General features: G+C 37.1%; 1 protein-coding gene across 2 annotated transcripts in view; it reads right to left on the bottom strand.

Annotated features, from left to right (window-relative positions):
- Positions 1–12,773, bottom strand: part of PLEKHH2 (pleckstrin homology, MyTH4 and FERM domain containing H2) — a 54,415-nt gene that overhangs the window by 2,328 nt on the left and 39,314 nt on the right. For both annotated transcript variants that reach the window (XM_059469010.1, XM_059469011.1), the window contains 10 exons: positions 12,489–12,668; positions 10,401–10,498; positions 9,752–9,929; positions 7,937–8,092; positions 6,482–6,579; positions 5,969–6,110; positions 5,105–5,250; positions 3,420–3,549; positions 2,067–2,153; positions 246–383 (listed from right to left, as the gene is read on the bottom strand). In XM_059469010.1, the coding sequence (XP_059324993.1) occupies positions 246–383; positions 2,067–2,153; positions 3,420–3,549; positions 5,105–5,250; positions 5,969–6,110; positions 6,482–6,579; positions 7,937–8,092; positions 9,752–9,929; positions 10,401–10,498; positions 12,489–12,668 (1,353 nt within the window). The remainder of the gene's footprint in view (positions 1–245; positions 384–2,066; positions 2,154–3,419; positions 3,550–5,104; positions 5,251–5,968; positions 6,111–6,481; positions 6,580–7,936; positions 8,093–9,751; positions 9,930–10,400; positions 10,499–12,488; positions 12,669–12,773) is intronic.

Raw genomic sequence — 12,773 nt, 5'->3', positions numbered from 1 at the left:
TTTGTCCTTCTATGAAAACTCTGGAATGTTATAGACAGGGACATGAAAAGAACAGGAACCCATCAGTACTGTCACAGTTAGCCCTGACATTACTCATTATTTGCTCTCGAAAATCATCTGGCAAAAGCCAGAAATCTGAGCAGGCTGGGAGTAAAAAAAGGTGTTTCATCTTTCACATCTGTTAGGGATTACCCACTAGAGAGAGCACAAAAGCAGATGGAAACTGTTTCAGGTAATAGACCAACCTTTGGCTTTGTCATGGCAAAAAGGTGTTTTTCAGTTGATTTGTCCTTTGTCTGAGCATTGTTAACAACCAGCATAAAATCATCTTGATAGCCTCCAAAAGTCATCAGGCTTTTATATGTGTATGTAACTGTCAGTCTCTGGAAAAAGGAAACCCCCAGAACAAAACACAAAGCTGTTAAGCAGGACCATGCAGGAAAAGCAGATTATGAGAAATTCTTCTTTAAAAAATATAATTACACATATATTTTTCAGTGGAGGTAGCCTCTTGTCATTAACTATGAATTTTGGGATAGCTTCATTTAGATCATCATGATGAAGAGTTTTCACTGTAGATGATAACTCTTCTAAGTTTGACCTCTGTTTCTATTCCAAATTAATTAGATAAAAGATATAAGAACATTTCAACTCAAGTGTGTAATTCCATTTACCCAAATCTTGACTGACTTTGAAAAAAGTTAATCTTACAAATTCCACTTGAAATTGAAGCAGTATCTAAATAAATTAAATGGCAGAGTATGAGACATCTGAAGGAATTTAACTCCAGGTAGTCTTTTTGTGCAGTGATATGTTTTGCAAACACAAAAATTAAATTCTTTTCTCTTGTTTTCACATCTCTGATGACACATAATTGCTCTTCAGGGCTCCTCAGCTTTTCATCCCTCGATTCTTACTGTTCAGGGTGTAACACCACAAAAATGGCCTTTGACTTAAGATCAGCATTTAATCTATTGTTACACCTCACATTAATTTGCTGCAGATGTTTGCATTTAAAATTCATTGTCAGACAACATTTGTACAATAACTTAGTGTCCTTCCTTAGTAAACCTCTTTTTCCCCAGTTTTGAAATAGTATTATCTCTACCCCTTGCAGCATCGTTTCTGATTTCCCTGATCCTTCCTACAGAAAATCCCAATGTTCCCTGGAAGCTGAGCATTCCTTGAATGTCAGGTAAGGCCTGCCACTACCTAAACTGGCAATTCCCTACAGAAATGCCACAGCTCCAGGAGCAGTGTTGGTAGAGCTCTGCAGTCTGGTGCAAGCATGTTTTGCTTGTTCCCTGAGAGCTGCTGTTTCCTCTCCTCAAGCTCTTTGTTTTATTATTTCTTTAACTGCAAAGAAATGTAATGAAAAGGCCCATATCAGCCCAATTATAAAGCTGAGATTTTAATTTTCTGATATTCAATATTAGCACTTGCTAATAGCAGCATGCCATTCTTTTTCTTTGCAGGATATAAATGAAAGCAGGGATCTTCTCAGGCATTGCTTTTCACACTGATTACGAGTCGTTTTCTATGAAAACTTGTATTGCAAATCAAAGAAAAATCTGAGCCTAAAATGACATAATTAAATAACACTGGGTTATATTACCTACTATTAAACAAAAATAATACAATGAAAATAACAATCTATTAAAGTAACTGCTCTTTGCAGAGTGTGTGTATTATGAATAATACTGGAAAATTAAGTCTCCAGGAAAAGAAAATTAATGTTATTGTAATAACATTACAATAACTATGGATTTCCTGACATCTGAATGATTAAAACATTAACATTTCATTAAATGATATAAAAACTGTATCTGATAAACAAAAATAAATTCTGTGCAAAGAATTCATTACTTACTTCTATTATTAGTGCTACTGTAATGATGATTACATGAAAGCATTTTAAAAGGAATGAATTTTTGCTTTAAGAGAAGAACTAGATAACTTAGCATGGAAAGCTAATGCCATCTTTTAGATAGTATGGTGGTGAATCTCTCCAAATCATTAGTACTAAAATCTATCTTGACCAAATTAGAAATAGAAATTTCACTTACCATGGAGCTGTAATCCAGGATGCTTATTCCATCTTCATGGACAGCAAACCATATGAAGGACTTCTCAACTGAGGCTGTTGCTAGAGGCTACAAAGAGAAATGTCCTTTAGTTACTACTTCAAAATGAGGCAATATGTGAATAATTATAAATTCTCAGCTATTACAGACCTCTCTCCATGCACATTTCTCACTTCAATTCCCTCTCAGTGTAAAGCTCAGGAAAGGAATTTAAATACCTGCCCAAAGCCATGTAGGTGGCCAGTGGCAGAACAATGAACTCAAACTGATACCCTTCAAACCTACCCTGGTGCTTAGTCCAATAAAATGTATAGGCTCATTAATAAAATACTCAGGGGTCTTACAGTTTGTCCACTAGCTCATATATCTAAATACACAAAATACAGAGTGCAGACAAGCAATTATATATATGTATATATGTTTACACACACACCCTGGGTTTACCTGTTAAAACTGAAGGCATGAGGTAAGAGTTCTGATTAACAGAGCTGTTATTTGAATCAAAATAATTAAAATACCAGTAGTTAAGAGAAACTGAGAAGGGGCCAGCATGGAAGGGAGTGCTCTAAATACCCTTAACCACATTTAGTCCTTCTGCAAGGTTCAGCTTCCTCAGCCAGCTAATGATACCTTTTCAATGTTTAATTACTTATCAGATAAAAAGAGTCTGAACCTAAAAGGCTATCTCAAACTAAGACAGAAGGAATTGGAAACACAGATTAATAATGTAAAACAAGCAATAAGAGTATTGGAAAGTTACTATTATGATACACTTAGTACTATGGTTGTTTTATTTCAGCAGTCTACGACTTAAAAAGTAATTTGACAGGAGGTTCAATCAGCTCATGTTTGACGGTGTTCACAGGGGTCTTAGGATGAGGGAAGAGATGAGAATATAGACTCCATGTTTCAGAAGGTTTGATTTATTATTTTATGATACATATTATATTAAAACTGTACTAAAAGAACTGAAGAAAGGATTTCATCAGAAGGCTAGCTAAGAATAGAAAAAAGAATGATAACAAGGGCTTGTGGCTGACTGAGACTGGACAGCTGGACTGTGATTGGCCATTAATTAGAAACAATCACATGAGACCAATCACAGATCCACTTTTTGCATTCCACAGCAGCAGATAATCATTGTTTACATTTTGTTCTTAAGGCTTCTCAGCTTCTTAGGAGAAAAAATCCTAAATAAAGGATTTTTCAGAAAATATCATAGCTACACTCATGTGTACACACTTATTTTTAACAAAAATATACTATTGTTTGCAAATTATATTTATATTTAAGCCCCTCCTCCCCCTCCCAATGAAACTGATGAAGAAGTCTCACTTTAGCTGCAAAGAGCTTAGCCCCAAAGAAGGGCCATTTCCTGGCCACGCTGAGGTAAATGCGCACGCAGTCTGCGGCGCTGTGCCCACGCAGAGCCATCCATCGTGTCGACAGTCGCTGGCACAGCTGTCTGTTGAGATGAAGAGTGGAATTTACTCACTGAAGGGAATTCCAATGCTTGCCCACAGCAAGTTTAATGAGCAACACAATAATCCATTTCTTAAAATGGTAATTTCAGTTAATACAAGGACTATCGCTGATGCAGTATTAAATAAATCCAAAATGTCATTTAGTATTTTAATGCACATAAAAATTATGAAGTATCTTCTAATTTCTGGAACATTATGATTAAATATTGATGTAGCAGTTGCAGCATAATGGCAGAAAGTCTGGGACAGCTTGTAACGTGTCTCTACAGAGAATCAATGTACCTTTATCAGTACTCAACAGCTATGTCAGCTGTCATTCCAAAAATCCATCCAGCTTAGCACATATCTTTACCTGTGGCTGGTAGGAGGCGTGAGAGACGTGGCTTAGCACTACTCCCTTTGAGTGTGTCTGGGCACTGCTCCCCAGAATGCTGCTCCTGATGCACAGTGTGTTCACACTGGGGCTTTTTTTCTGGCTCCTTCTGTCAATTTGTAGCTCCTTGGCAAGTTGGTTCAATAGTATGGAAAAACTAATTCTCAAAAAACGCCCAGCCCAGAATCCCTTTCTAAGACACTGACCTGCAGGGATGACTCACCCAGCAGCTGCAATGTTATTAGATGTAGCCCAAGAAAAGGGAGGGTTAATGTGTAGTAAAGGGAGATCCAGCACTTGCAGCTTTGGTCTCACTGCTTATAAAGTCAAACTGCACCCTTAGCAAAAACACTACAGGCAATAGGGCAGGCACAGAGGGATTCTTCCCATGCCACAGATCTCCAGCTCAGCCAGTTGGTAGTGTAGGACTACTTAAACAGCTCAACAGATGTTTCACTTTTCCTGCATGAGTTAATCTAATCTGAGACTATTTATAATTAAGTTAATTGCATAAGTCTGAATGCCCCATTGCCTTTTGAGTATGTAATAATATTACTATGTTAGCTTTAAATTTTCTCAACCTGAAAATTTTCTGTACTGAAGAACATTTCTATGATGTTTACTGGACTTCAAAACTGCTGTATGACTGACTGTGGATAATTTATTACACTGTTCCACTCATTTTCATATCACTAGGTGTTGATTTAAATCCCTTGCAGGTTATTAATTTTAAATAGAGCAATACCTTACTAGTAAGTCCACTAAGTTACATTGCCAATTTGACTGGCTGCCAGAGATTGCACACTAGAATAACTAACAGATCATGTCCTCATGTCCTTTACTTCATAACTCTTTAGTCCGTGCACCCTCAGACCTCATTTAGCCTTGCTGAGTAAGAAAAATAAGAATTTCAAAATCACTGGGTTTTGTAACACTGTGTAGTAACTGCTACATCTTTTGCTGGAATGTGTTATTAATAATGGTCCTTTGTTTAGATTAGAAATGTGCAGAGGAAATTGGTTGTTTAGATTAGCAAGAAAATTAGTTTCAAACACAGTTTAGGCAAATATAGCTCAACAATACATTATTCTCAATGACAATTTCAAACTTCTTTGTTTCACTCCTAGATCTTTAGAGAATATGACTCAAAAGACCCATCTCACCTTAGCTGTTCATCTGAACAACCTTGCTTGTATCTCTTAGGGTAGAATCTCTCCAAAACTTGCTTTAGGGTTTGGTTGGACTTGGACTGGGAAGTGACTTGCCCTGCTGGAGTTGAGAAAGGCCGTTCAAAATCTCCAATCTCTACCTAAGGGGAAGTCCATGAAGAAAGATTTTTGTTACTCTAAAGTAATTTTCTAGCTGGATATTATGAACTATCTTTTGATCTGTTCGACCAAGTATAAAAGAAAACAAATTTGTCAAATAATATATACTTTTCACTGATCAAAAAGTCACACTAGTGATTTTCTTATTTTCTATCTACCATGGAAAAAAAGTTAAATATCAAACAAAACTGTACAGATATAATATTACTTCTGCTCTTAGATTGCTCTATCTCCAGCTGACACAAATCAGTCTACATTTATTGAATAACAACATCAAATTACTTTCTCAAAACCCTTTATTTGAGCTTTTAATTTTTTAAAAACGAAACATCAAGACCATGTCTAGTAAAGGACTCTTAGACTTTCATTGAAGAGCTGTTACTTTGGAAAATTAATTTGCAGAAATCATGAAAGGAATAGTGAATGGAGAAATGGTACATGATATTAAATGCCAAGAGGCCTGGCTGTGCAAGAGGGAAAGCACATTTTCACCATACTGGTGCCAGCAGCAGCAAATGCTCTAATGCATTTCCACACCAGTTAAGAATTGCCTTACACAAAGATCCCAGCCCAGTCTGTTTCCTGCACACTCATATGTAAAAGGTGAAGGTCAATTGAGTGTCAAACAGTCCTGGATCAGTTTGTTTAAGATTTTCTCCTGAAATACTGCTGTGTGAGTTATCCATGCATAAAGATTACCTGAGCTAAAAGGGCTGTCAATTCCATTGCTAATTCTTTGTTTACAGGGAAAAGTCCATTGACTATTTGATCATTTGTCTGATACACTAGCAGCAGCTTCTCTCTGTCTGTCTCCCCATGAACTTGAACTGAAAAATAAAGCCTACAGAAAAGACAGAAAGTTATTAAATAAAGAAGATACGGAAATGCATTAGCCCTGAGGATTAGCAGTATCTGCTCTGAATGTGACATGTTTATTTCAGTGGCAAAACACATTAGCAGAGCAACACTTGTACTTGAATCAGTGGGTAAATATTTAATGTCAGTCTTCTGACTTTAGTGGAGATTTTTTGCAGCCCTGTTCGCCTCTTAAGAACCAAAACAGGTAACTCTATTTAAAAAAAAATCTCCGGTTACACCCATTTACTATTTTTGTTGCAAGCTTCAAGTCAGCCAGTGTTTCTCAGATGAAGAAACTGCAGAAAGTGAAAAACAAATCTCGGGACAAGGCAGAGATATACTTGCTAAACAAACCTGTTTTTGTAAGTAAGGCGGACAGTCCTTGTGCCTTCACATTTCCCAGGGTGTTGTTCTTTGGAGGCTTGCTCCCATTTTGAAATGATGTCACAGATCTACAAGGAAAGCAGTACAAAACTGATTTGGCATGCCTTCCTATTTGAAAACATCTTGAAAAGAAACTGTCAACTTATTTTAATGTCCTCTATTTATCACCTATTAGATACATACACAGCTTGAATTTTTAAACGCACTGAAGTATAACTTTACTTGTATTTCTTAGTTGAAGTGTTTAATAATTAACATTTTTGGGTTTTGTTTATTCTGCAACCCATGCACTGCCTTTGGAAAGAAGCCATTAACATGGAAAGGCCAGATACTTGATTTAGCAGCTGCCAATGAATGTGTAATAACACAGAGCGAGTTGTTATGCAATTAATCAAATGCCTTTGATCTCTGCCTTCTCCTTCTACTCCAAGCCCAAGTTTTTCAGGTCCTTTTGTATGAAGTTTGTTAAAAAATACACCAAAAGTGATTCACAATAATCTGTATATATGGGTGGGTGGGCAGATGGGGAGGAGGTAGAACAGAGATCCTAGGACCCCAACTGGGCTTTATGTCACCATTCCTTCATAAAAGAGCCTTCCTGGAAGCAGTAATATAAGCAGTTTCTAAAGTTATATGTACCTAGAAAATAAGTACATCTTTTATAAATTTTGCTTTCCATGTGGTAATTTTTCTGATCGTGGTGTCACCACTTGTTTATCACCAAGGCCAGGTTGTACCACACCTTGTAACTCAAAAGTGCAGCTGTGAACATTGGCCAAAGGGTGCAAAAAGCTGCTTGGTAGAAATACAAAAAATTAATGATTTGTTAGTTGCTAAAAGACCTGGAAAGTAATATTTTACTAAAGCACAGATTATATTGCCTTTTGTCACTCTTTACTGCTAAGAATTTAATTCTAGCAATAGAGGGAGCTAAAATTTAGAATTCAGGACAATGGCAAGCCAAAAATTGGAAAATTCTTAAACTGAGCCTTAAGCCTATTCTGTATTAGAGAAGGAACCATTTCTTTTTTTTAACTTCCCAGGATCTCCACCCCAGTATCAATGACTTCTTGGATCTCACATGGTCATCTTTTGGAGCTATATCAGAAATGTAGACTGAAATCTCTAAATCCATGTTTGACTCTAATGTTCCTTAGTTTTAAAAAACTGTAACAGCTTTTTGTTTTTTCACGCAGCTGTTACTTCTCTGAATAATACAGATCTCTTAGAGAAAGCTTTTAACTGTAGTTCACTGAATGAACTTCAGCAACTGAAAAAGTGATCTTAAAAAAAATCTTTCATATTAAGAAAAAAAGACAGTTTTCAGCCTGAAAAATGTTTTCCTTTACATTGTCTGAAGAGATCTCTGTCAAATGAAGATACTTTATTTTTTATATGCACAGCCCATTAAAGGCTTTTGTTTACCTTGATGTTTCCTTGAAGACAGTGCTCTATATCCTTACCAGAGGGATCATCAGAAAACAGTGCAAATCCTGACTGAGCTGGTTTCCTCATCCCTGTATCTTGGTTCAGAGTGTTCAGAAATTCCTCTACTGTGGTAGAGGCATCAAACCCAACAACCTAAAAAAGAAGCCAAAATGTATTTTGCTATCAAACTCATACCTGTTTCCCCTTTAAATCTAGGATTTTGAAATATAATACTTCTAAAATAACAGTGGAACTAAAAGACCCATTTCATCCATTACTGTAATTGGAAATTAAAAATTGCCATACAGGGCCTGAAAAAGATTTCCACATGGGAAGTCAGTTTAGTGGAATTGGTTTCCTCGCACTTGTTACACTTGGAATTCTATTATGGAATTTATATGATAGATAGCAGTCTAGTATCTGAACTTTTTGTGAAAAATACCACTTGAAAAATGAAGATAATAATTTCCTGTGCCTTTCAATATAGTGCAGAAGCAAATGAGATCAATTAATCATTTTTCATCCTGTGCAACTTTAGAGGGATATCAGGTGACAGATCTACACTGGCAGATCTAAAATAGTTTATGAATGTTGCTTTGTCATTATTACACAGTAATATACAGAACCTTCTAAATTTTACTTCCCCAAATATGAACTTCTGTTTGCTGTGACTGATTTTGAAGCCTTTTAGCAAGGGAAGGCAAATAGCTTCTTTACAGATAGCAGGGGCTGATGTTCACTTAAATCTGTATTGAGTGTTTCCTGTATTTGACATGTTGACAATGTTTTGGTAAAAAAATATCTTGAAAATGGATCGTGAACTATTATTTGAACTTCTCAGTGCCTGGCATTAAAATAAAAATCTGATGAATCTTCAGAGATTAATACAAGAGTTTTTAGTACCACTATAATTGTTATTTGCTGATCCCACTGAAATAATTTATGTATTTAATTACAATTTTCTTAGCCCTTATAACTATACTATAACTATAATTTTGAGCGGTAAATAAGTAATGAGCAGTTACTCCTTTTTTTCTCCAAACTTCAATTTTGAAACCCTTTAGGATGATTTAAATGTTAGTTGGTTTAAATGTATGTTGGTTTTTTTTTCTGTTTTACTGGGCAAGCAGTAAGCAATTAAGAACCTTAGAGATGAAAAAATGCAAAGTACTTCTGTTGCAATCTGATATAAAAAAATTATTTGATATAGCTTTGATTTCATATAAAAAGTTGCTTTCTATCTGGGAATACTATGAATTGTTAAAACTCTTCTCAGCCATCTCTCACAGCTGGAAACATAAACCAGGATGTGAAGCAGCATGCTTGGAAGCCCATGGAATGTTTCCTGGGGCTTTGACTAATGACGTCCCCAGAGAGTTAAGAATGGAGCCATGTTTGTTCTGTAACAAATATGGTTATCCTTCAGGACTGATAATGGGAGTTACAGCTGTGCTTCCAGGCCTTCACTGAGATATTTAACTTCCAAGATGTCTGATGAAAGGAAGTGGAATTTAATACCTTTCCTTTTCCTCAGTCTAATTCATTCATCTGGTGGTCAGGTTAAATAAGAAACAGAGTTTTGGCAGTTCTCACTCTTAAAAGGTGTTGCTTTTTTCTTCAAGGTTTTCCCCCAAACCTTTACTCTTAGTTGATCAAATCAGATCACAAGCACTTTGAGCCTGCCATTGCTGGCACTGGCACAGGAGGAAACTCGAGCCATGTTTACCTTCCTCTTTCTGATGTTCTGCTTCGTGTATGTGCTGACAGCAGGGGGCTGGGACAGCTCAGATTTCGTGGCCTGCATGACATTACCTGATATATGCCATTCATGAAGTGAACTGGAATACTGAAGGGCAGGGAATGGTGGTAGGGATTCCTCAGGAGAGTGGAAAGGATTTCCATTCTGGAAGGTCTGGCCTCTCGGTCTCCGTTCTGCTGGGTACGTTCTACACAGCGCTGGCAATATATAGCGTATTTCCCAAATTCAGTCCTGTGGCAAAAAGAGAAATAAGGCAGTTCCTGGGGACTGATTGAAAGGATAGTAAACTGTGAGTGGATATTTCTGGAGAGGCCAAATGGAAGGAGCATGCAGATTTCACTCTCTGAGATTTTCAACACATTTTTTTTTTTTGCACGTGGAATTAGAGAGAGAATTAGTCTACTGAGACCGGCAGAATTGTGCCAAAGATGAACATGGCTCAGGGTGTGTTGTGTAACTGCCATATTTTGGTTTTCACAGTTTTGCAACATACAGTCAGAGTATGCACTGCAAAATATTTTTTTAAACTTATAACTTTCCCAAGTGATGCACAGAAGTAACATGTACTATATTTTAGTAGCAATTCTACTCAAATTCATTTCAAAATATACATCAAAAGATCTGATATATTACAGGAAAGATTGAAAACAAGGTAGTTCAAAAAGACCAGTTGACTAGCTGGGTAATAATATTCAGGCACACCTGGAATCTGCATTCTTCTTTAAGTGAAGTTTAAGAAGCCAAAGGAATGGATGCTGGGGCAGGAAGAGTCCAACGCAGAGGGCCAAGAGCTGCAAGCCCTGAACAAAAGGAATACATTCACTGTTTTAAACATCCTACAACATAAAACTCCCTGCTGTGCCTGCTGGCCAGCAGTGCAGCTTACTGCCAAGTTGAGACTACTGAAATAGGAATGAAAAAACAAACAGAGAAAAAGCTGAGTAAATAAGCATATAACCTCATTGAAAGGCCCAATACTCTCTGTCTATTTACATGTGTACACCCAGTTTCTTTTCGGGCTGGAAATGGGAAAGCAGCTGAGTTTGTATAAAAAGCAGTCAATACAAAGGAACAGAAATACTTAGGCTGCATGGCCAAGCATTATGATATGAGGAGAAGCCCGTGCAATTTTAATTCAGCTGTCCTGTTACACATATTATGAAGCAACACATGAGTCATTTTGTCTCCTACCAAATTTACGGTAACTATTGAAAAAAAACAGTAATTCAATATTTTGGTATATTGTTGTTGCTCAGTATGCATTCATTGGTTTCACTTAACACAGAGTACTCTCATTTACCCTGATATATACTTGCTAACATTGCAACTACTTTTCTCACAATCAGTATATCAATGCTTCACACTAAGATTTCAAAAATGGTGTTTCTCTGTCTTGATTTATCTGACTTGCCTGGTATTAAACAGAAAATTGACAGCACTGGCACAGATACTCCCTTTCATTAAATATCTATACTTTGATGGAGAATAGCATTGGCTCTGTTGAAGGTAAACACTGCAACAGAAGCAAGGGTAGGAAACTACAGCAGGAATTTAGGACTTAAAAAACTTAGTGTAAGGCTGAAAACATTTTACTGCATGTATCAGCTCTTAAAAATCATTCCAGGGGTTAGGATAACAATTTATTTACCTTCACCAGAGGGAAGAACTTGCCAATGGTAAGAAGAATACCAAAGAAGAATTATAGTAAGTGTAAATTCCATCAGGCATACGTAACTTCAGTGTGTGCTAATTGATGTGAATGTACCATGTCTGTTATGAAAGCTTTGTGAATGTTTTATCAATGCACATATTGAATCACAGAATGGAAGGAACCTTAAAGATCATCTAGTTCCAACCCCCTGCACTGGGCAGGGTCACTTTCACTAGACCAGGCTGCTCCAAGCTCAATCCAACCAGGCCTTGAACACTTCCAGGGACGGGGCACCCATGGCTTCTCTGGGCAGCCTGTGCCGGTGCCTCTCCAAAATCAGCCATCTCCCAGGTACAGGCTGTTTCTAGCCAATAGGTATGGCTGCTGGGCATGGGCTGCTTTCTATGGGAAGAGAAAAACATGTCTATTACAGGAGCCTTGATATGGTAGCTTCCTTTCTCATTTTCTGATCAATCTCCTGGTTCTGTAGGCATTGCTCCATCATAAGTGTAACATTCCAGGTCTGTTAATTCTATGCAAGCTCCAAGTATTGGCATTCCTTTCACTTCATTTTTTGTCTGGATAGCAGTGAATAGCTGACAGTGGACAAATGGAAAAATTTCAAGTATGTATTAATAATGTAGCATGCAGGGTGAATGCAGAACAGCATGGCACACAAGAGAGGACTTCTATCGGAAGCCCTGAGCCTTTTTGGATATTCCACTACACAACACCACAGCTTTACTTCACACTCATATTCTATTGAGTCATTTGCTATGTGGTTTAGCCCACCAAGCTTCCTGAGACATTCATAAACTGTTTTAGATCTTTCTTTTAGGAAAGAAGCAGTAAAAAAAAATTAGGTTTCTTACACTTTTACTTAACACTTGACTTGAAGACAGCCCATTTTATGTCCCTCCTTTACAAACTGCACGGGCTAAGATATATTTTACCACCAGATACACATACTTTGTTGGAGAATAGCATCAGCTTTGTTTCAGGAAAACACAGCAGCAGTGAATTGGATCTTAACTCAGCAGATGCTGCAGAAAAGCAGAGCCTCTTTATCATCCTAAACACTCAGTGTAGTTCCTTCATTGCTGCTGAGATCACTACCATTAAAATAAATACTGGGTTACCTGTATTGGTCCTGCCTGGTTTTGTGGATGTCGACGCCTGGTCTGTTTAATAAGTTGGCAACAGATCTCATTTTGAAGTTCAGGATGTGTGAGGCAGATCTGCAAAGCACTTTGGGCCAAAGATACATGGTAATCAATGGCAGGAGAGTCAACTGCAGCATTTATAAACAACTGGCAGGTCTAGATATAAAATAATAAGCAAGTGAGTTTACATACAAGGGAGCTTCAGCAAATCTTAAGATGTTCTGTATGTCAAAAGTGTACTTTAATTGAAATCACAATTAG

The sequence above is a fragment of the Ammospiza nelsoni genome, chromosome 3, assembly GCF_027579445.1.
Source record: "Ammospiza nelsoni isolate bAmmNel1 chromosome 3, bAmmNel1.pri, whole genome shotgun sequence".
Classification (NCBI taxonomy): Eukaryota; Metazoa; Chordata; class Aves; order Passeriformes; family Passerellidae; genus Ammospiza; species Ammospiza nelsoni.
Note: the sequence above shows the minus strand (reverse complement) of the source record. Positions and strands in the feature narration are given on the sequence as shown.